This window comes from Salarias fasciatus, chromosome 5 (genome assembly GCF_902148845.1).
Source record: "Salarias fasciatus chromosome 5, fSalaFa1.1, whole genome shotgun sequence".
Taxonomy (NCBI): domain Eukaryota; kingdom Metazoa; phylum Chordata; class Actinopteri; order Blenniiformes; family Blenniidae; genus Salarias; species Salarias fasciatus.
In genome coordinates this window covers 34,215,462-34,238,527 of record NC_043749.1, presented here as the reverse complement: position 1 = coordinate 34,238,527, position 23,066 = coordinate 34,215,462, and the positions used below count along the sequence as shown (strand labels likewise).

Below are 23,066 nucleotides of genomic sequence, written 5' to 3'. Positions count from 1 at the left end.
TGTGGCTTGGGGGGAGCGGCACACCGGCGGCTCGCATGGCGGGTTCTGAGGGTTCGGGGTCCAAACCACAAGCAGGAGCTTTAAATCACGTCAGGAGTGTTCAAATCAAATGTTTGTCTTCAACAGCAATGAGCTGGAAAATCAAAGTTTCTTGGTTCTGTGCTGTTTACAAGACGTGGTTTGGTCTAAAACCACAGATCTGGAGTCGGACGTCTGTATCTGCTCTGCAACGACTCCTTCAAGCTTTAACAAACTACATGCAAATTAAGATTTCAATCTTATTCTCGTTATAACTGCACTTTTTACAGACTCTATCTCCTGGGTTAAAAGGGCTAAAGAGAGTAAAATAGGAGCTAATCTGGTTAAAAATAGGTGGAATAGCTAAACCCACAATAAAAGGAGAATATCCCAAACTCTCTTTCAGTAAAAACTGGTAAAGAAGTGCAATACAGCTACGCTGGCCAAAAAGATTCAAATGTCGGAACAGCTCATATTGTTAAATCAAACTGCAGCAAATAATGACCAAAACTGGATAAAAACTGCTTTAAAAAAGGTTAAAAACAGCTGTGATTAATTTACTATAATAAATTCTAAGAAACTATGAAGAAAAAAACAAAACAACAAAAAGTGCCAGTGGTGTTTTCAGCGTTGAACCCTCCACCTGCTGATTCAGGGTACCTTGTTCGGGCCGGGCGGTGGGCTGAGGCCGCTGCCTCCTCCTCAGGGGGAACTGGCCCGGGCGCCGGTCTTCCTCGCAGCAGGTGAGGAAGACGTGTCCGCAGGGGTATCCCAGGTGCTGGTGGGCGTGGCAGCCCCGCCCTCGGCCCGCAGCCGCAGGCCCAGAGCGCAGCAGCTGCAGCACACCTGCGACAAACCAAGAACAGGCAGCCGGCGCTCCGTCAGCCTCCGATCAGCACTCCGTCCTCCAGCCGAACCACGTGTTGAGAAACCAGACGCCGCTGCGCTCTGTTTCTGAAAGCTTCCTCTGAACGCCAGCGAGAGCCCAGGACCTGGAAGGATCCTCTGGCTCGGCCAGAACACTCGGCTCCCGGGCCAAACCACTGAGCTTCCTCTCGGAGGGGAGCCCCGTTTCCATGTGGAAGTGTTCTCTGCTTGAAGGATGCAAATAGTAACGGGAGACTCTGGCTGATTCGGCCTCCCGCCTGCCAACAAACACACAGGCTGCGTGACCTCCCTCTCCCTCTCCGGCGTCTCCTGAACAAGACGGGATGTTTAACACACTGGCTGCTTCGGCCCGCGCTGTGTGATTGTGGTGAAGGATTTACACATGATTACAGCTTCGCTTGTCCGGAGTCATTTGAAACAATGAGTCACATAAACAGTGCGGTGTCTGTCTGAGAGCCGGCCCTGGAGCGGCTGGGCTGGGTGAGCTCAACCACTCCAAGGTCAAATAAAGCTTTCAATATTCTGCTTTGGAATTCGTAAAATAATATCCAGGTGACATGCCAGCTTGAAGTTGGCTTCCCATTGGTGGATGAGCCACAAAAGGCCTCTAGCTAAGGGTTCAGTGTGAGTGGGAAGCCGACTTCCCTGCCGGGGCTTCCTGGCGTCTACCTGCTGCGAGCCGTCTTCGCAGGACATCTCCTCGGCCACGTCGCAGGCGTCCTCTCCTGGCTGAATCCACGCCGGCCTCACACTGCGCCTCCCGGACGGAGGCCAGGCAGCACTGCCTCTGAGCAACGCTGAAACACACCGACACAGCGGTCAGTCCGCGGCCCGGGCCGCCCGACTCCAGCCGAGAGGCTGAAGAAACAAACACGCCCCAGCTCCAAACCGCTGCCGTGAAGAGACGCTTCCTCCCTGTGTTTGCTCGCTGCAGCCACTCCAGACTCAAACCGTGATTCACACACTTCAAACTAAACAGTTGAGTCAACCGGTCATTAAAGCGCAGTGTTTTCTTTCTGCTGAATGTCTGACAGGTGGCTGAAGTTGTGCTCTGTCTTTCACAGATTCAGAACTTCAGATGTTGTTTTGTGAAAATAATTTGGATTTTAAAGCCTTCAGAGTTGAATCCAACGTGGAACTGGACTCGCCGGGGTTTCCCGCTCAGTCTGGAGCCTCTGTGTTGTTGTATTGTCCAGGAAGGTTTGATCTCTCTTTATTCACTTAAATAAACTCATTTAATCACTTCCAGAGCCTCTTCAGAGCACAAACTGTACTTTACCACCGCCCCTGTCCCAAGTCCTCATTATTCTGGGATTTACTGACGCTGCTCTGCATAAAGCCAGTAATGATGCTTCAGTTTCCTCACGGAGCGAAGCTCACCTGCAGACAGACTTCCTGTCGGCGTCCAGCGGAGCCATGCGGTCGCAGCGGCGGTGGCGCCGGGCCCAGGCCTGGCCGGCAGCGCAGCAGCCCGACACCGGGTCCTCCCCTGGACCGCGGACCTGCGGCAGGAAGACACAAAACATCAGTCCCACCAAGCCGAGCCGCGGCGTTCAGCGTATAGGAGACAGAAACAACACGGCGGCCGGCGAGCGGCGGGCAGGATACCGCCGCCTGGCTTCACGGCTGCAGACTCTCTCTTCCTGAAGCTCTGAGGAGAAGTCGGCTGGAGATAAGCTCTGAATGAAGCGCTCTGGCAGAGCTGGAGCGAGAAGAGGGACGGATTATCGAGAAGGCAGAGCGCCGACGGAGCGGCAGGGAGGAAAACTCATCACTTCATTCACTGACGTTTGGACACCTGATGACTGAGTGAGTCACGCTTTAAAGTCCAGGCTGCTTCTGGGTTTAAGGTGGAGGTTTGTCCAACGTGTGGCTCTGCTGAAAGGCGGAGCTTCTTCAACGGAATCGTGGTGCTGAATCTTTGGCCTCACCCAGAGTGCAACTGGTTTTCAGCCTTGATGTCCCCACAGTCGACCCTGTAGCGCCGCATGGTCCAATAATGTAAGAAATGTTCACATCATTATGTAATAGCGCCGCATTTTGTAACAGGTTGTTACATACTGCACCGGTTTTACAAAATGTGGGTGTTAAAAATGTTTTTGAAGAAAAAGCAATAATTTGGTGCATTATGTAATAAACCACCAAAATGGATGTCTTAACTTGAAAAAAAAACATGATAAAGTCAGAACAACATCCAGATAACAATGGTCAACTTTAAAACAGAGAAAGAAGAAATAAAGGTTAATAAAAATTATTGACTCAAAGGAAACTAAAGATTATTGACTCAATTCTTAATCAAACAATAAAAACAGAAGACACATATGCACTGTAAAACCTAACAGCACGTCTTAACAAAAGAAATAACTTCACATAACTCAATAATCAAGAAGAGTTGAAGGTACTCATTGTGATGAATGCCTTGCAACTCACAAGTGAATTGTTTTAGAAATAACTCCGTTATTTTAAGTGCACTTCAGTTTGTGGAGCATTTTGAGTTGTGCTGTTATAATTCAAGTTTGTTCTGCTGACGACTTTCCTTTAAGTTGATTTCACCTCATCTGGCTTCGCCCAGCAAACGGGGGCTGTCTGGTGAGACACCTCACTCATGCTACTCTGAGATCCGGGGCTACGTTAAGTAACCTAAAGTTTCATTCATAGCATTCGTTTCGATGTCTCACTATGGGATATGGAAACTCCCGTACTGCCAGACACGCTTATCTCGATCGACCACCAGCTCTCAGGAAAGCCCCCCCCCCCACCCTAAGAGAGCCCTGCAACCGCCCTGTGCAACCGCCGTTCTTCTGGAGAAGAAAATGGCGGCGGAGAAAGTGCTGTAAGAGATGTTTAGTTTTTCATTTACTTTACTCAGATTTCTTTATGTTTTCTTCATTTCTTTACATATTTTTAACCTGTACTGGAAGTATAGTCTTTTTATTTGTCTATTTTGTGGGTTTACAGTGTTGGGATGTGCTTTCTTGTGATTGTCTATGTTGACTAAATATGGTTATAAAATGAAATCATAATTTCAAAAGTCTGCAGCATGGATCTTGTGATGTGTTTGAATTTACTATGTTGTATATTTGCACTTTCTCTGTATTTCACTTACAGTAATCTATTCACTGAGAGGTCCAGAGGGAGAACTGCCAACAGTGTTTTAAGTTAAACACTGCAGTGTGTAACTGGTTCAAACAGAACTCAGCCTGATGAAATGTGTGTTTCATATGGTAACATAGTATGGTTTTTGTAAATGTGTATACTGTATAGGTTTTACAATAGTGTTTCATTTTGCACAGGATGAGAAGTGTTTCCATACTGTGTGTGTGGTTGTGCTAACTGTGTGTAGTGTTTTGATTCCGAGCCCTGTTTTCAATATCGTGTTTAAGCAATTGTAAAAAACTGTAACGATCAGAAGATCAGTAAACAGGATTAAAGCTGTCCTTTCAAAATAAAGTCCGGCAGTCAGTCACTTCCTGTTTAACCCCCTCCGTTAGAGCACCACACCTCCCACATCACCAAGCCCCGCCCCTTCTAAATGTCCAGATGCTGATAGAAATGTGAAATAACAGCTTCTGAGCGTTCATTGATATAGTCTCAATATGTTTGGGTGAATTCATTACTGTATTAGTTTAGAAACTGGATTATTTTATTTATCAAAAATGTTTATTAAGATGTCTTAAATACTAATACGATTTTTTTTGCTCACCATTTAAATGTTTGAATTATTTTTTTCTTTTTTTAATCCACAAAATCTAAAAAAGAAGAGTTCAACGGTGGACTTTATTGTGGGGATTTACACATTGAAATACTCACTAAGAGACGTCACTCTGTTCTATTTCACACACTTCTCACTTCTCGTCTGCTCTCCTGGTTGTTTTTCAGAGCGAGGTCGGAGCTGGACGGAGGCTCCATGTTCATTTCCCCACGCTGACCCTCAGTGGGGGAAGTCGATCGCTGCGGTAGTTGAAAAACAGTGAAACGTCAGCTTTATCCAGCTCTCCTGTGTAGGTGAGGAGGGGCGTAGCGGACATCCGCCCTCTGCACGGCGCCACACCACACTCCGCTCCTCCGTCATTCCTCCGTCTGGCCACGTCAACACGGCGGAGCCCCGGCGTCCGGCCGCCGCCGCCGCCTCGTGGTGACCGTCTGCAGCGTCTCGGCGGCGTCTTCCAGCTGCTCCGGCGGATAATGAGGTGACCACATTCCCAGCCAGCGATTCATCACGCCGATGCACGCCTGTCCGCCAACATCAGCCAATTAGGAGGGACCACCGCCGGGTGACGGAGCGTCCCCTCCAGATGTGAGCGATAGCAGCCGAGAGACGCAGCAGCCACTTCCAATAATGTCTTAATTACTTCTTAATTCGTACGCTGATGAACGGCGAGCCTCACGTCAAACCGATGGATCGGACGCGGATCAAAGCTTCATGGATTCACGTGTCTTACATGATCCATCCATCAAAAGCCCGCGTGATGACAGGAAGTTTAAACCCACAGAGAACGGAGTCGTCCTGCAGCGAGGCCAGCTCATTAGAAGCAGGTATTAAAGTAACGCTGAAGCTCGTCAGTGTGATGGATGTTACAGGACGCAACTCAGGCAGCATGCAGGCAGCTACAGTCACTCAGCTCACTTAAATATGTTCATTCAAACTTGACCGTTCAAGTTAGAAAAACAATAAAAGAGAAACGTTGTGTTTAATCAATATTTCAATAACTTCAAGATTTTAAGCTGATGAAGACGATCATTGGTTCTACTTTTAAAATTTTAAACTGGATAAATTCTCCAAGGGTTTCATCCTATTTATTATATTTATAGCACAAACCAATCAGCTGTTGATAAGCAGAAGAGGTTTGGACACACACACACACACACACACACACACACACACACACACGCACACGCACACACACACACCACACGCACGCGCAGAGCAGAGCAGCTGTTTTGAACACATAGCTACACATTGAGGTGAATCCTCAGTCAGGTGTGGCTGAGAGCGAGAGGAAAAACGGCTCCTTGTTCTGCATGAAGATCTATTCACGAATGATATCAGTCAGAGATTTACTGTTAGTTTAGGAAAAGCATGGACAGGATGGGAAGGTACTAAAAGCAGCCATGTTGAAATTGTTTGTTATGCTAGGCTAGGCTAGGCTATCAGAGGTTAGCTTGTGTTTTAAGAGGCGTGTTCAATGTTTTCTACACAATGTAAACGAAAGACAGCCTAAAAAGCTGCTCCTCTCTCGCACTTCCATTCCGTCTGGTAGGTCTGCTATAAGATTATATTCATTAAGAAACATAATTGTTTGATTCCGGTTTGCAGTTCTAGGTTCCGGAGGAGTTTTACTGGAATGTAAGGGATGAAATGTGAAGGACTGACCGGTTCAGGACGAAGCCGAGCCTTCGCCGGTCGCTTGTGGGAAGGCTTTGAGGACTCTCATTCAGACTGACGGATGGACCAATGTGAGGAGTAAAACATAAAGGCTGAATGGAGACAAACAACACTGTCTCTACTGTTTCCCAAAGTTTCCTCCGACCTCGTGAGCCTTCACAGCCATAAAGCGAGATTGATGGCGCCGTTCCTCAGAGCGCTCGCCCCCTCCAGGTGTTTGTTTGTGCAGGCGCTGTGAATGGGCTGCCCAGGCTCTCGAGGAGTCCCGCATTCACTCTGCAATCATAATAACAATAATACGAGCGGGGTAATGACTTAGAACAATGCAAGGATGCTAACTGCCGTCGTGTCTGGCACTCTGACACAGTGGCAGGCTGGGAAACACACGACCGCCATTCATCAACACACTTCCTGTGCAAATAAAGCAAATGAAATAAAGCAAGAGGAGGCTGTGAAACGAGAAGCTGTCCTGTATGACCCCGAGAACGAGAACCTCGACCGTAAGAAACCGGCATGAGGAGGTCGAAGTCTTCAATTCTCAGCGATCCGTTCAGTTTCAGCTTTCCACTGAACTTTCCAGCCGCATTGATCAGGTTGGCTCTAGGGATGCAAGATGTATCGTCAGTATCGGTATCAGCAACTCCTGCTTATTGGATTAACTGCAAAAATGTAATTTTCAAATCAGTGTATAGTTGGCTCATTATCCAAATCTAGACTTGCAAAAATATATCGAACACACAGTCCAAGTTCTTTTCTTTCTAGTTTCACGCTGCCATCCACCCGTCCTCTCCACCTTCATCAAGTTGGGGTTCGGATTTAAGGCGGCGTCAGCTGACAGCAGTGGAAACCAATCCTTCACAGAGCTGATGAGCCAAAGATAAATCCTTCTACTGCAAAACAACCGCAGTGAGGAGCAAACCGGAGGAACACACTCCAGAAAAGCCAACTGAGAACATGCAAACTGCACGACCTCTGACCTGAGAGCGCTCACCAGCAGGAGAGAGCAGCTGAATCGGCCAACAGGGGGCAGAGTTCTGGTCAACTCGTTCACTGAATCTAAGGACAGCACAGGACTTGATGAGGTGATTTCACAGACTTGAGGATTTAGTTTTGTGAAGGTGAAGTCTGGATTGATCCGTCCAGACGTGTCCATACGAACAGAACTTTAGGACAACAGGCAGGCGCATGACATGGATGATAGAGGAGCTGAAGAACGCAAAGAATAAAATAAGAGCTGATGAAGGCAAGACGAGATTTCCTGATCAGGTCAAGCAGCGTTTCGGACTGTGTCCATGAGATTTTCTCCCAGTGGTTTGGAGCTGTGGAGGAGTTCCTTCCTTTTCTGAGCGTCAAAGCTTTGATTTTCGAGCAGAGATCTTCATATCTCTGCCTCTTTCAGGACATTCGTGTGTCTGACCCATCTTTAAACCCTATATGGCCGAGTCCAGCAGCCAGGCAGGAATAAATCAACAGAAAGTGAAAAGGCCTTCAAAAGAATAATCCTACAGACAGCGATTCTACAAACTGAAGATTGATGCTTCCAGGTCGTCCTCTGTCACGGCTCAGTGGTGAAGGATGAAATAAGGCTCTGACCTACAGTTCAGAATTCTTCCTCCTCTTTATTGCCCTTGAGGTGAAAACAGCTAAACACTCCTTTTCTCGGCCTGAGAGCCACATCTTCATTTATCTAGAGGGACAGGTGTTTCTACATGAAAAACTGTGTTTGTGGTGTAAACGGCCGCTCAGGAATTCCATAACTCCTCAGATCCAAGAACGATGTTCAGCGGTGGATCTGCTTTCGGCTGCAGATTTTCTGAGGACAGTAGGCTAGTTTCCCAAACCCAAAGAAGGTTTTAACACAACCACAATGATGACGAAGAGCTATACTTCCTGATTTCAGCTGGTGAGTTTTCATGGCAGCATCACTGATACTCAGCATTATGCTTAAGAACTGCAGTTTTAAAAAAAAAAACAATGCTTCTTGTGAAACTGTGACCATTTCCTTTGTAGTTCGGTGAACATTCATGTATTATATTGTGTTTAATGCAGCAGCAGAGTCCTCGAACATCCAAAACACACAAACTTCACTTCAGGTGAGGGTTAGGACAAACACGTCGGGTATTTTATTTGGGAAACGTTCACTTCGGTTCTGTTTACACATCCAAAATACTTGTTTAGCTTCTGAAAAACTGCCTGGTTTTGCTGCATTTGTTGTGTGGCATTACTGAATTATTACAATGAGAGCCGATTTCTTGGTTGAAAGTCTTTTTCTTCCTCCTCAGTCTCCTGAGGAGGTCAGACGATAAACTGCCTCCATTCTGTGTTTATTAGTAGATCTCATACCTAGCTGCCTTTTACAAACTGCACCATCATGGTTCTTTCTGAAGCTATAAAAATGACTTATTTTAGACGAGCTTCCCAGCTGGACCAAAATGTTGCACGTTTGCCCCGAGGCCTCATGGTAAATCACAAAGCCCAAACAGAGCACGCCGTCCACACCGGCCCCATGACGACCGGTCCAGGAAGTGTTGCAGCATGTTGAGTTGATCGATCTGACCAGAACTGAACTGGAAGGCGTCTTGTCGCCTTGATCATTTCTACAAAACGCCAGTTTTCCGCTGCTGTGATTACCACTCCTGCTCAAGAAGAAACAAACATTTCTTTTCAGCGCTGAGGCGGCGGATCGGAGTGTTTGTTGACTTTGTCTCAGGCTTTAAGTCCCACGAAACAGGCATGAAAGCCCCATTAGCATCTGGAAGCCCCACTTTCCCGGCTGAAATCACTGCTCCCGGCCCGAAAACAAAGGCAGAACCGGCCGTCTCTCCACACTCGCAGATAAGAGCCAGACCAGGGACCCGCCCACTTCATTATTCACTCTTATTTAGAGCGTTTGCTTCCTGCTGTCGAGACCCCGCCAGCCAAAGGGCTCGGATAACGTCTGAGAACAAAGAGAGCCAGATAGCACGCCGAGAGCCGCCAGCTTCCGCAGATCCACTTAAGATTTGTAAAAGTAAGCCATCAAGTAGAGTTATATGCAAGAAATGTAGCCGGAGATGGGAATCAATGCCATCCATTATTCAGCGTATCTACGCCGGCTGCTGGTAAAGCAGACATCCTGGAAGACATGCTCTTCATAGCTGGGAATAATATCATGGTAAAGAAAACCCTGTGTGAAGAGAAGAGCACAACCCTCTCCACAGCGAAGGGAAAGATAACGAGATCACACATCCTTGTGTATTTCACATTCATCTGAATCGAGGACGACCCAGGCAGATAAATGGAGAAGCTCCTTCATTTTCAGGGCTGCTATTTAAATATTGGGACAGTGATGGCTCTACGCTCTCAGTGCAGTCTGCGCCGCCCGCCGCTGTATTGTTTGGATTGTTGTGGTCAAACAACCTCGGGCTCTAAAACACATTAAGGTGTAGAGAAGCTGGTCCTGAACAGAGTTCACCGGCAGGTCTGACCTCGGTCCAACGCAGTAACTGAAGCGTCTCATTGATCACGCGGGGCAGAGTTCTGATCCGCACTCAGAGAAAAGCCGTCCTGTGGCATTCAAGGGTTGATGAGACAAAAGGCTCTTAAACAAGACTCTTCAAAGGAGAAACAGGCCGCCTGTATCACAGAAACATGGAAGCAGGTCACTCTTTGAATGGGACCATCTTTTAACTTCTTTAACTGAAAAGTTGAAGCAAATTTAAGCAAAAATAGATGAAAAAACTCTTCTTCTTTTTGCAAATGTTGTCCATTTGCACTGAGACGCTGCTGATCCTGTCAGGGCTAAAACAGGCCCTCACCAGTTAGGTTATCTTATTAGCTGGTTTTTAGATTGAATCCCTGAACAAATCTCACACAGGGAAAACATGCAAACTCTGCACAGGCCGTCGACATGCTGCCCAAATCATGGCTGCTCCTGTAGAAACGCGGCCTTGCAGACAGATTTCTCTCTCGAGGTTGCAGGTTCCACGCCCCATGTCCCAGCCAGCAGGACAGTCGGCTCTCGGGGGCTGATGGAGGGCCGCCGCTGAGCGGACGGGTGGATGCAGAGCGACGCTCCTGCCTCACCGTCACGTTCTGTTTACGTCCCGTCCTGGAGAAAGGCTGGAGTCCTCTAATTGACGGTTTGGAACAAACATTTACCTGTAATCAGAGGCAAACCTCAGAAACACACGGAGATGTTTTTTGGGACGACTGACAAAACGAGAGTCTGGCTAAATGGAGGGTTGCTGTTTGTGAAGCCATCTCGGAGATCTGCTAAGTGCCTGCAACCTTTCGACAAGCAGATTATCATCCAACCTGGGAGAGCGCATAATGCCGCACCTGAGAACCATTACCTCCATGCAGATATGTGAAAGCGGCGAAGCCGAGACTGAGGGAAGAGCCCTGCTAGAGAGGGGTTGAGCCAGAAGTGCCAAACGAAATGCAGCAGAAATCATTTTGGATAATGAGAGATGATTACAGCACCATCTGGAAGGATCTGACGGCTGTTTGTTTTCCCCTGTTCGCCGCTGTGTTTCACTTCCTTTCAAGTCAGACGATTCCTGAAACTTATCAGCGCGATGGAGAGACAGTTTTACACCAAACGCCTTTTCTCCCCACGGAACTCTGCAGAGACACGCTGACATTTTCCAGTTATAGTCGGCTTTTCATTTTCACTATCGGATGATCAGACTGTCGGTGGAATCGCTGTGGAGGAATAATTTGTTGGAAGGAGTGTCAAGAAGGGACAAGATCTCCAAGCGAGGCCAGAGGATAATAGAGCTTATCGACTGCGCTCAGAACGGGTTTCTTTGGCCTGTCGGGGCGCTCTCTCCTAAAACATCAGATCCAGCAAGCAGCAGCAATGAAAGTAACCAGCTCTGTTTCAAAACCGAGCCTTTAATTAGACCTTAACCAGGGATTAACTGGACTAGTGGCGAATGGCTGAGGAGGAGGAGGAGGGGTCAGGGTTAACATGGTTAACTTACCACTTCTCCACCTCAGGTCATTCGCCATGAGGTTTCTAATGTAGCCACGCAGAGATCCTTGAAGCAAAGACAGAGAAATAGACCCATAATGCACTCTGCTCTGCAACACAGTGACTGACTAACGTTTCTCGCTCCAGCCAGTGAGAGGAAGAAGAGGAAGAAGAGGGCATCTGTCGTTAAAATGACGCTGTTGAAACAGCATTTCCCAAACCTCCATGTACTGAACCTGATCGGATCGATGGATATCAGATATTGGTGATTTTTGATTTATAAGGTGTCGGCAAATCCAGCCGATTGTTTCTCTGATCTGTTTTACATCAGCTGCCCAGCTGGAAGCAGGCGAACAGTAACCAGGAAGTAAGCAGCGTTAGCATCCAGAGGCTAACTGTCAGCAGTCTGACCTCGATGGTCCAGATGTGCACCAAGCGTCACGTGATCACTGTCCGTGGCCAGGACACCCAGACCTCTGAAGGTTTACTAAGAGCCTCATCCTCCCCACAACATCTCAGAGTGATTCAACAAGAGTTCTTCATCTTTCAAGAGAAGGAACCGGCAGCAGGACAGCGGCAGGCCAGAGGCGGTGCAGAAACAGGAGCATTCTCAAAAGCCGGCCAAGTCCTCTGGAATGTGATGAGCATGTTTGCTTCTTAAACCACCTCAACCCCTCCAACCGGCATTAGAAAGGTAAACCTCCCAGACTGACTCACCTCGCGGCTTCAGTCCAGCAACCCGTCACTCAGGAACAGGATATTTGTTAAACAGACGCAGAGCAGGATGCAGGAATGTTCAGACTCTAGAAGATTTACTTTTAACACATTCTTCAAGCTTCACTGTTTTTCATGCTTATCCTCGCTGTAGTCTTCTCACTTCTCACACCGTCTCTGACAGTAAAGGTCATTTATTTACCACAACAACAACCAAAATTATGTAGTTTACCACTAAAACTGCCCGTTTATATAAGACATATAGAATGATGGAAAGACTGAGGAACATGAAGCGTCGGTCTGAATAAATCCTGCAGGTCAGTGAAAACATCCCGGCTGAAGGCGGCTGGACCTGGTTCAGGTCTTCACTGTCTGCTCTTCATCCCTCCTGCCAGAGCTGCTACTGCTTTTCATGCAAATGACCCAATTATTCCAAAGTACTGGGAAACATAAAACTGATGACCTCTGTGCACCGAGGGCTCGGTCCAAGAAGACCAAGCTCCTGTCAGGAAACGGAGGAGGAGTATGGTTCTGGGTGAAAACTGTGGCTGTTTCCCCCTCAACCTCTGCTGCGTTTCAGTTCTGTTCTGAGCTCGTCTGTATAAATAAGCAGAAAACAAAGGCTGTAATCAGCATCAGGAAGCGAGTGGGTGAGGAAACTAGCCTTGCTTTAGATTACACAACACGAAGTCAAGGACAGCGCTGCCCGTGGCTCTAATGACTCCTCTGGGTCTGTTTGTTTGCACCTGCAATGAAAAATGGTAATTTGTACAACTGAAAGAGATGACAACAGAGTTATTTAATACGTTCAGTTTGGTTAAACAGTCGTAATATTAGATTTGAGCAGCAGGAGCTGAATGAAGCAGAGACTCAAACTGCTTCTGTGAGACTGAAGCTGTCAGAACACTGGCCGCTGCTTCATATGAGCCGGCAGCAACATCCCATAAGCTGCGACGGTGAAAGCTTCAGCCTCAGTGAAGGTCGTTCAGGCTCTGGGGCCAGAGTTCAGGAAAGGGAACCTCTGTCATCTAAATGTGGGTGAGGGTGAGCATGCTGCAGCCGATCCTGGTTATCGCTGTGGTTTAAAGGCTTTAATGTCCAAGACAAACGTCAGATGACTTGAAAACGCCGCGGCCTGGATCACTTCCTGCTCCCGCTAAACATTTAAACAACGTAAACATTTCTACCGGCGCTCCGCACACACAAGAAGTTCCTTTCTGAAGCTCGGAGCGCAGACCTGCCTGGCTGCTCTTCCCCCAAACCTCAGATCAAAGCCATGTTTCAGAACCGCACCGCCTCCAGAGTCTGCTCAAATCCCATGAAGCAGCGCTGCAGTGTTCAGGCAGACGGCGAGCTCCGAGTGGCATTTACATGAGGAATACCTCCACAGCTCTGAGACCTGGCAGACACTGGTGTGAAAACCTTTCTGAGTGTGGACGTCCAGGAGCGGGACTCTTCCTGAGCCTGAATCTGGACCACAGAGTCCAGGAACTAACAGGCTCCCTGCTGAGAGGAAACAGCCCTGCGTCTTCTTTTTATAGACCTTAAGAACTAATATTTTACAGCTCTACGGCGCACGCCTTCACTGAAGCGCCGTGACTCCAGCGGTTACCTCACCTGGAAAAGGCCGAGGACGCTCTCACTCAGCAGGTGTTCGTTAAAACGTCTCCAGTCAGACAGAACCATTAAACTGAGGTGAATGTTTGCTGTTTGTGTTTCCAGTCTTGGAGTTCAGAGAACAGATTGATTGATTGTTTTTTCATCATTATCTTCCCACAGCAGACGCGTTGAAGAGCATCACTGACTTTGATCCTCAGGCTGAAAAGCTCCAGTCGGTTGTTGCGGTAACAGGTTTACAGGCAGGATTCAAACCGAGGACTTTTATTTACTGATCCACTGAGACCAAAAGATCGGGATATTTGTGGAAAATCCAGATGACTGTTCCTTTTGTGCTGAGAGGAATGAGATAAAACTGTTTCCTTATGTCGTTTGAGACTGGGGGGGTTAGATCAGTGACGCAGTGTGTCGTGTGGAGTCTGCATGTTCTCCCTGTGCAGCTGCAGATCTTCTCCAGATACGCTGAATTACTTCCTCGGTTCAAGATTAGAGGATAGGAGGAGACTCTGAACGCCTCGTGGCTGCAGACGGACGGACATGGCGGCTTCACAGCTGCTGCAGATGTTTCAGCCGCTGTACTGAAACGGCTCTGACTGATCAGCATTACTGCGGGCGCCGCAGTGAGAAGCGACATTAGCAGGTGTTCTGGAGCATTTTATCAAACAGGTTGAGTTTTTGTTTTTGTCCCCCCCACCTGCCATGTCTCCATGACTCACAAAACAAAGTGGAGCCGGAACAGATGGAGGTCAGAGCCACACACACTCCTCAGACAGCTCTGATCTATCGCCATGGCGCCCTCGACAGTCCGGACAGCCGGAGTGTGAAGCGGCTCCCCGACAAGAAATGCTGTGGTTTGATTCCGACAGCCAGACGCTGTGATCAGGGGACGGGGGGGACGGGGGGGACGGGGGGGGGGACAATTCCCTCCCGGCAGTCCGTAAATCTGGAGGTAATTTAGAGGAAATGAGTAAAACTAAACTTCACACTTACCCTCATTTGTCTCCGTCTTGATTTGGAGGTTAAACAACTAAACACACAACACTGTGAGAAAGACTGTGGCTTTTTATTACATGACTGAAACACTATGGATTGAAGAACAACTGAAAATGTAAGTAATTTGTAGTCTTATAACTTCCAGATAATCACAGCTATCAATTGCTCCAGCTCAGCTCAGCTCTTCAGGGGCGCGCACTTCATCAAATTACTGCAGGTCCAAGGCGGCAGCCACCAGAAATGTCTTCATTGTTGCTGTTGCACAGCCACAAATAACCAGCACTGCAGCCTGAACCGCAACACAACAGTATAGTTTCTGCTTCTGTAGAATAAGGTAATAATGATGTGGCGTTCTGGAAGGCGTGCTCTCCTGAGACGGGGCGCCATCAGCAGCGATAACGCCTCATTATCAGCCGTCTGGGGCGAAGCGTCCCTCTGTCTCCGCTGGAGGACTGAAAGCAGCCGCCTGTCTGTCATCCACGGCCGGTCTGAAGCACTTTATCAGGAGGGAGAGAGTCCCTGCCGCTCCCCGAGATAACCCCCCGCAGATTATCCTCCAGAGGAGAGGTCAAAGGGCAAATGATCAGCTGCTAAACACCACACATCCCTGGAGGTATCAGAGAGCGGACACAGAGGTCACCTGAACACACCCTCAGAGGTCACCTGAACACACACCTCAGAGGTCACCTGAACACACACCTCAGAGGTCACCTGAACACACACCTCAGAGGTCACCTGAACACACACCTCAGAGGTCACCTGAACACACACCTCAGAGGTCAGAACTGGAGCTAATACTTTAATAACACATAAACTTGACGGTATTTCTTGATAAAACTAACACTTTCATACCCGATGCTTTCAAAAACAACTGTTTACGAGACAGACTCTGCAGGATTCACTCCATTTATGGCTGTAAATTCTTTCTTGCTATTTTAAGAGTATGTTTTCAATATGAACAGGCTGATATTAGAACACTATGTCGAGCCAGCTGTTTGGCTGCATGCACACACAGCAGGCTCAGTGTGTCCAGACCCGGCTGGACCTGCTGCACACACCTTTCTAAAACCTCCTCTGTGTTCAGATCACTGGGAACACACCCGACTGCTAAACTGCTTAGGCCAGATATTTATGGTTGAAACAGTGAAACACTCAGAATCTGTTTCTGATGAAGAAAATCATCGGTTTCTCATCTCAGCACAGCTCAGCGGCGCTTTGTAAATCTCTCGACCAAACATTTCACATCCCAGAATCACGCCTGGAACCGAGGCAGCGGCGGAGCAGAGGCCAGGGGATTTATGGGGGGGGGCTGAAGGTGGGGATGCTGCTGCTGACAGCTGGACGGTCACCATGGGACCAGCCCTGGACCCCGGGTCCAGACACAACCCCGGCTCACTATTTACGCTCCTGTCATCGTACCTGGGGACCGACGCGATGAAAAACAGCCCTCAGAGCTCGGGGGGGGGGGGGGCGGGGAGAAAGGCGGCGTGGTTCACAGCAGCTCGCCGTCAGGACGCAAAACGGGACGCTAAATGCTTGACTGCCTTCATGTGAGCACTGCAGGACACTCCACTCATGTTATTACAGAATATGTGAGACTTCAGAACCAAACAGCCGTGGTCGTTCTCCAGGTGTTCAACCAGAGGCTGGTGTTCCCTCTGACGACCACTGATCACTGATTCGTCCCATGAAAGCTTCTTGATAGACCTTATGTACCTGTTGGACTCCACACAGTACAGTAAAATAGAGTTTTACTGCTGTACTGAGCTCACAGAGAGCAGAGATACAACAGAAACCACGCCGCTCATCAAACAAGAGCAGACTCTTCTCACTGAAAATCCAAATCCTCTCATTTCTCATGAAGGCAGATCCACAAATGGGAAACTTGTATCATTAACCGTGAAGAATGCTTCATTAAATGATGATTTCATAATGTACTTTTACTTCTTTTATCTCACAGGGGTGTTAAAATCATTATTATTCCACCTTTGTACTCAGATTTGTCTGCACTAAAATGAACCGGACATCCATCCAAACGAGGCTCGCCTCCCCTGGATTTATAGACTCCTACTTAAAAAAACATTTCCCCTAAAAAGTCCTTAATCGTCTACAGTATCTGAATGTGGAAATATGCTGATATAAATTGCAAATCCACCATTTTCTAGGGGAATGGCTCAATAAAAGATGGTATGAATCTTAGTATGAATCTCTGGAAGGCAGACTGCCATACTGTTCAACTTTCTCTCATTTTCACTTACATATTACCAAAGCTCCTTCTTGGAAACACTGAAATGAAAATGAAAAATCTCAAATGAACCGCCCGGAAAGTTTTGCCGAGGATACACCGATACCGATATGGAGTCCGATAGCTGCTGTGTGTACTCGTACTCGGTATCAGCAAGTAGCTCCTAGTTTTTACAGATAATTGAGGTGAGAAAGGTTCCATCTTGATAAAGCAAACTGCAGCAAGGTGAAGCAGAGAAAAGCCGAGCAGACAAATGGACACCTGGACTTTAACCATGGGTTCACTGAAGCTGCACTCCGCTGGAGATGAGATAAAACGCAGAGAATCTGATAACCTTCAGCTGATGGCTGCTTTCTACAGCATGTTTTCATGTCTGAAGTGTGAATGGGACTCTGTCAACGACTTAATGACACACTCAGGTACACCTGGAGCCACTGTCAGGGCAGCATGATAACCCAACAGCCAGAACTGCTACAACCGGGACTCACTTCACCCAGCTTCACTCATTTTACCTCGAATTTGCTGAAATTCATATTCATTACGTTTGGAAAAAAACAATATATATTGTCCGTATTTATTGAGGGTGGCGTAATCCATTCAGACTTCGAAGTAAGAATAAGTAAAGTAAGAGACAGACGCTTCATCAGCTTTGGACACGCTCCTATGAGTTACTGGGTTATGTAGAGTAATTCCTCCTCCACCGGGATGAATCGACTGCTGTCATCTAACTCCACCCGCCAGTGGACTTTGTATAGCGATATACATCAAATCATCTAAGAGGATTAGTAGAAGAGCCAATTTCAATATTCTAATGAGGTCTGGTTTGCAGTGTCGTCGGCTGTGTTTGACTCACCTTCGTCGTATTTGATGAATACAGCCGGGCGGCGCTCCCATTCCTCCTCCACCTTCTTCTCCTTTCCTTGACTGTGAAAGGTATCTGGGCTCCTTCCAGGCGTCTCGCTGGGCCGATTCTCCCCTGGTTCGACCCCGACCGATGTCTGGACGGTGGTAGAGCGGAACGGGATGGCCGGGGTCGTCTGGTACTCGGATATCCTCGGGGTTTCGGGGAATCCGGACTCAGGGGAGCTCGTTTCGTCTTCATGACTTCTCTCAGTGTGTGGCAGCTTCGTCCTGTCAGGTTTAGCCTTGGTGACCGTCTCAATAGTCACAATTTCTTCTTCTGCCTCCTCCTCCTCCTCCTCCTCCTCATCATCAGTCTTATAAACATTCAGACTTTCTGTTGGACCAGCAGGACTTGTCTGGGGATGGACTGCAGGTTCTGTGGTTGGAACATACAGTGGAATATGCACCTCAGCTGATGCTTTTTCCTGATCAGTTTGTCTGTCTCTACTCTTCAGTGGACGGCCCTCATTGACCAGAGCGTCCGACCCTTGGGGTGTTGGAACCTCTGATGAGGTTTGACGGTGTGCTTTGGACTCAGTGTCTTCCAAAGGGGAACAGTCTTTCGGTATCTTCATGCTGGTCTTCTGGGTTTCCACACTCACCCTTTCTTTGATTAATGGAAAGACAACACTGTCCAGTGTCTTTGTTGCGTGTGATGGATTTTTGTAGTCGGTCCCTGCTGAGGCACGGTCTCCTCGCTCAGGTGTGGTGGTATCCACATGTGGCCCAGCAGTGCTCCGCTCCACTCCCAGAGGATCTTCCTTCTCTTTCACACCGCCTGCCGCATGGTCATGAACTCCATATCGCTCTCTCAGCTCCAGTTTTTCGGGTCTGGGAGGACTTTGGAGTTCAGAGGTCCTGTTGGGTTTGACGGACTCTCGGTACAAAGACACAACCTTGTTTAAAGGGTGAGAGGCAGAGGGTGAGGAGGAGGATAGAGTGGGGAGGACCAGGGACTGAGGACTACTCTCTAGAAGTCTGTAGGATCATATCGTAGTCATCTGGCTCTTCCTTATCCAGTGGTGACAATTTGAAGAGAGGAAGGTTTCCATTGACAAGAGGGCGATACTCCGTGGAGGTCTGATCTGTGTGGGGGTGCAGATCAAACCCGTAGGGGTAAGTATCTCGCCTGCTGGTGGATTGTCCTCAGTTGGGGCACCCAGCATGGGCATCAACCTTCTGGGGATCACAGTTGGGCACAGGGTAGCACATCAGCTGCCCCCCTTCGTTGGGGCAGTGGCAGACTCGGCAGGGGTCGATGTGGAGAGAGTGTCCCGCCTCGTACTTCTGCCCGTTCTGAACACAGCCACCCGTTGGCACTGCATGCAGCCGTCCGCCGGCTCCAACACCTCGATGCAGTTCGGCGGCATCTCGGGACAGCTGATGAAGTGGCAGCTGATCCGCCCCCCTCCCACCGGACAGGAGCACTCGGTGCTGCCATAGTCCACAAAGTAAGAGTCCCCCTCGGGCACTTTGCCATTCTTGAACCCAGCGTTGATGCAGTCGTAGTACTGGTAGCCCTCACATGTGCAGCCCTTCTGCAGGCACGAGGCGCAGCAGGCGCCGCTCTCCAGAGCCTCCTCGATGCAGTTGTCCAGCTGAGGACAGTCCACGCCGGTGCAGTCCCGCTGGCTCAGACACAGTCTCAGGCAGAGGAAGAGCAAGTACATCCTGACAGCACTCCCTGGGCTGGAGACATGGCGGCCAGTGGAAGTCAGACTATGGATAAAGAACAGGGGGCATCCAAGGTCTTCAGCTGATCCTCAAGGATGGCACCTTCAAGAAGAAACACATAGAGACGTCATTCCTCAACAGAATCAACTTCTGGTCACATTCTTACTGCATTCCAGTCCTCATCAGAGAACAGTGATTCAAATCAATATGCAGGATTTCATAATGAAACCTGGCGCTCGGCCACATTCTTATCTGGTGTTGTTACTGACCCTGAGGCCCGACTGCGAACAAAATGCTTCATGTTGCTTATTTTGCTGAGAAACTGATGGCGCTTGAAGGAAAGTACCTTCTCTGAATTACTTAAGACTGCTTTAACAAATGTTTCCCACGATACAGGAGGAGTGTAAAAACAAAACAGAACATTAAAACACAGACTGGGCGACACAATCTGCTTCCCATTCCTGCTCTGCATCGGAGAATAATGATCCAAAAAGGACACATTATTCCTTCTTGACATATCTAATTCGTCAGCAGCAATGCTAGACATATTTTCCTCCAGCCTTCTAGGTATCTCTGTAAGCAAACACACACCCTCATGCAACTGAGACCGTCCTGTTCCTGGAATCACATCCGCAACAAATGGCCAAGTGCTGAATTTGACACAGGTTTTCCATGAATTCTGCAGTCAAAAGTCAATAAATCTGCAGGGAATGAGCGAAGCGCTGCTCATCGTGAGGGGATCCAGCTCAGTCAGGACCAACGCCGGCGTTTCACTGCCCACTGGTTTCACCGCCCGCCCTGCTCGACCGTCAACCTGCCGACTGGCTCATCATCAAGCCCTGCAGAAGCCCGATAACGTGGCTCGGTCTGGCTCCTGTGTGCCGGCCAGCAGGGACGGGGACAACATGTAAATCACGCAGGGCAGAGGACTCGTCTCTGAGAAACACTGAACCAACCACAACCAGCAGGAACGACCGGAGCAGGGAACGAATCTCTTCTGCAGTTCATCTCATTGATGCTTTTCAAGGTTTAAAGCACAAAAACTGAAACTGCAGGTCAATCCAGTTCAATTCAGCTTTATTTAAACAGTGCCAGGTACACAACAGAGACATTTCTAGACACTTTCACAGAAAAAAACCCAAATGAGCAAGCAGAGGAGACTGTGGAAAGAAGAAACTCCCTTTTGAAACAAACGCAACACGATGTCAGAGTAAAGCACTGAGCAGCTAAAACGCTTCAAATAACAAAACAATCCCAAAACAAGTCCAGCAGATCACATGGCTAAAACCATTAAAATGGCTCAATGAAAACTGATGAAAAAACCCTGAAATAGTTAAATGTGTGCAAAATAAAGCAAGTAAAATGTAATAAAACAATTTACTGAACTAAAATCTGAAATGGCTAAAAGAGCTAAAACTGCAAAAAGAGAACAACTCCAGTAAAACAGCTACAAGAGCCGAAAGAAAGACGATGAAAGTCCTCAGTTCTGAATTAGCTTTTTAATTCAACAATAACTACAGCTCAAACTTTGTTCTATATTGCATCAAGCTGCACCACCTTGATTATGGCAGTAAAACATGCTTTGTGGCTCCAGGCAGGTATATTTGGTGGAAAGTCTGCAGGTTTCTGACCTCCACCATGAGTGACGTGTTTCCATCAGTCTTCATGAAGCCAAACATCCAGAGCGTCACACTGGTGACGGTCCAGACTCCCAGATCCTTAATTAGAGGCTGCTTTCCTGAGAGAGGAGCGCTCCACCAGACGACACACACATGTTGGAGTAATTAGCTGTTGATGATGATGGGGGGGTCGGGGGCTAATGAATGGATTTATGTCTACGACTCGTCATGTTCCAGCACTTTCACGGCCGACTCAGGCCTCGCGCCAAATGACGGAACGAGCAATTTCCCTCCGACGGCAGGATGAAGTCATGAGGGCTTTACTACCTTCATGTCCGCATCCTCTGGGAGGAGTCGCCATCTCAGACGGGCTGTGGAGTTTAAAGTATGGCTGGTACAACGAGGAGAGGCACTGATTCAAAGAAAAAAAACTTTAATGGAAAAATCAGGATTTCTTGATATTTAATTTATCTTGAATTATTATTTTGATTAATTTTGAAAGTGCTGACGGCTCAGCAGGTGGTGTGCAGTCAGTGAGTCCTCCTTGGACAGTCTGACTCACATCTGCAGCCTTTAAGACCAAAGAGACGTTTTCTCCACTTCTCATCAAAGACAAGTCACCTGGAGCCACACGACATGCCCTCTAAAAATGATGATCAATCTATTAGAGAAATCTACGCCCCGTCCTCTTCTTGAGTCCTGAATCAAAGAACAGTTAGAGGAGGAGGAAATCCTTCACATACAGCAGGACGTACAGAGCACCGAGGTCTGCCGTTCTAATGCCTGAAAGCTCCTCGTGCTGGAAACACGACACAAAACAACTGTTTCTGATCCCAGTAAAGCCTGAGAGGCCCGCTCTGCGCCCCATACCGCTCCCATACAGTCTGGCACCGATGTGTTTCTGCATTCCAGCCAAGAGATCTGCAGCACAGAGCGAAGAGCGGGGGCATTACTGAAACTGATCCAACCCCCCAGGGAGGAGCTCCACAGGTGAGACATCCTGATATACACACACACACACACACACACACACACACACACACACAGCTGATATTTAAGCAGTCCCTCATGCAGTTCTTCCAACATGGAAGAAAATAATGCTTCTGTACAAAAGAAAAAAAAACCTCTCTGCACACACACACGCACGCACGCACGCACGCACGCACGCATATACTTCTTATGTTTAAACAAACCGAGACAGTCTGACTGATTCAGTGCTGAAAGTTACTGCACTGTTACTGTTCCTCCATCTGCGCCAGAACCCAACTTCAGAGAAGTCTGCTTCCTCCACCTTCCTCCACCTGAGCTCCCCACAAACTCCTCTCAGCTCAGTAAAGTGCCAGAAAATCGGTTACCTGGAGCCTGGAGCGTCCCGGAGCGCAGCGCAGCGCACAGCCGCTCCTCTCAGCCGCTCTGACCGGAGACGCACTGCCGGGACCGGACCGGGGCCGGGCCGCCGGGGCCGGGCGGGGAAACGAGGGAGGGGGAGGAGGGACGGAAAGCTCCCCCTGCTCCGGGGGAGATCCCTTCATAATGAGGAGCAGGCTGAGCGGGCGGAGGCCAGCCCACCCGAGGAGGGGGGGGTCTGAAGGATTAGGAACAGAGGCTCAGCAAGATTTCCTCTGACTCTGGACGACAGCAGCACCTCTGCACTGAAATGATTAGTAGTATTTTCCAAGTTTGTAAAATATTCATTTATTCATTTATTTAAATTTATATTGTCACTCTCAGTTTTCCCAAAATGAGTTTATATGTTTTACCAAAAGGACATTAAGTTGAAAAGCTTTGAATGAACCTAAGATGTGAAACCAAGAGCGGACAAGTATGAAATACACAGAAAATCTATAAAAAAAAGATTAACCACAACTGTCATTATTTCACTGTATTTATGTATCTCAACTTATTTTTTCACTGTGGTCAAGTGAAAATGAATAAATTTGAATAAATGTAAGACGAAAAATGAAACCTTTGTCCACATCCCAGGAAATACTTGATGACAGGTTCTTAAAGTGAATTTTAACTACCATTTATGCCCACACACTATCAGCATTT

The 23,066-nt window shown here is 48.0% G+C and overlaps 1 protein-coding gene across 1 annotated transcript in view; it reads right to left on the bottom strand.

Moving 5' to 3' along the window:
• fbln2 (fibulin 2) overlaps window positions 1-22,479 on the bottom strand; it is a 50,298-nt gene extending 27,819 nt beyond the window's left edge. The window contains 11 exon segments of the mRNA XM_030092313.1: window positions 679-822; window positions 825-864; window positions 1,576-1,627; window positions 1,629-1,703; window positions 2,287-2,395; window positions 16,135-16,145; window positions 17,668-18,694; window positions 18,697-18,714; window positions 18,717-19,031; window positions 19,034-19,497; window positions 22,370-22,479. Coding sequence (XP_029948173.1) covers window positions 679-822; window positions 825-864; window positions 1,576-1,627; window positions 1,629-1,703; window positions 2,287-2,395; window positions 16,135-16,145; window positions 17,668-18,694; window positions 18,697-18,714; window positions 18,717-19,031; window positions 19,034-19,391 — 2,149 coding nt within the window. The 5' untranslated portion in view covers window positions 19,392-19,497; window positions 22,370-22,479.
• Window positions 22,480-23,066: the final 587 nt, after the last annotated feature.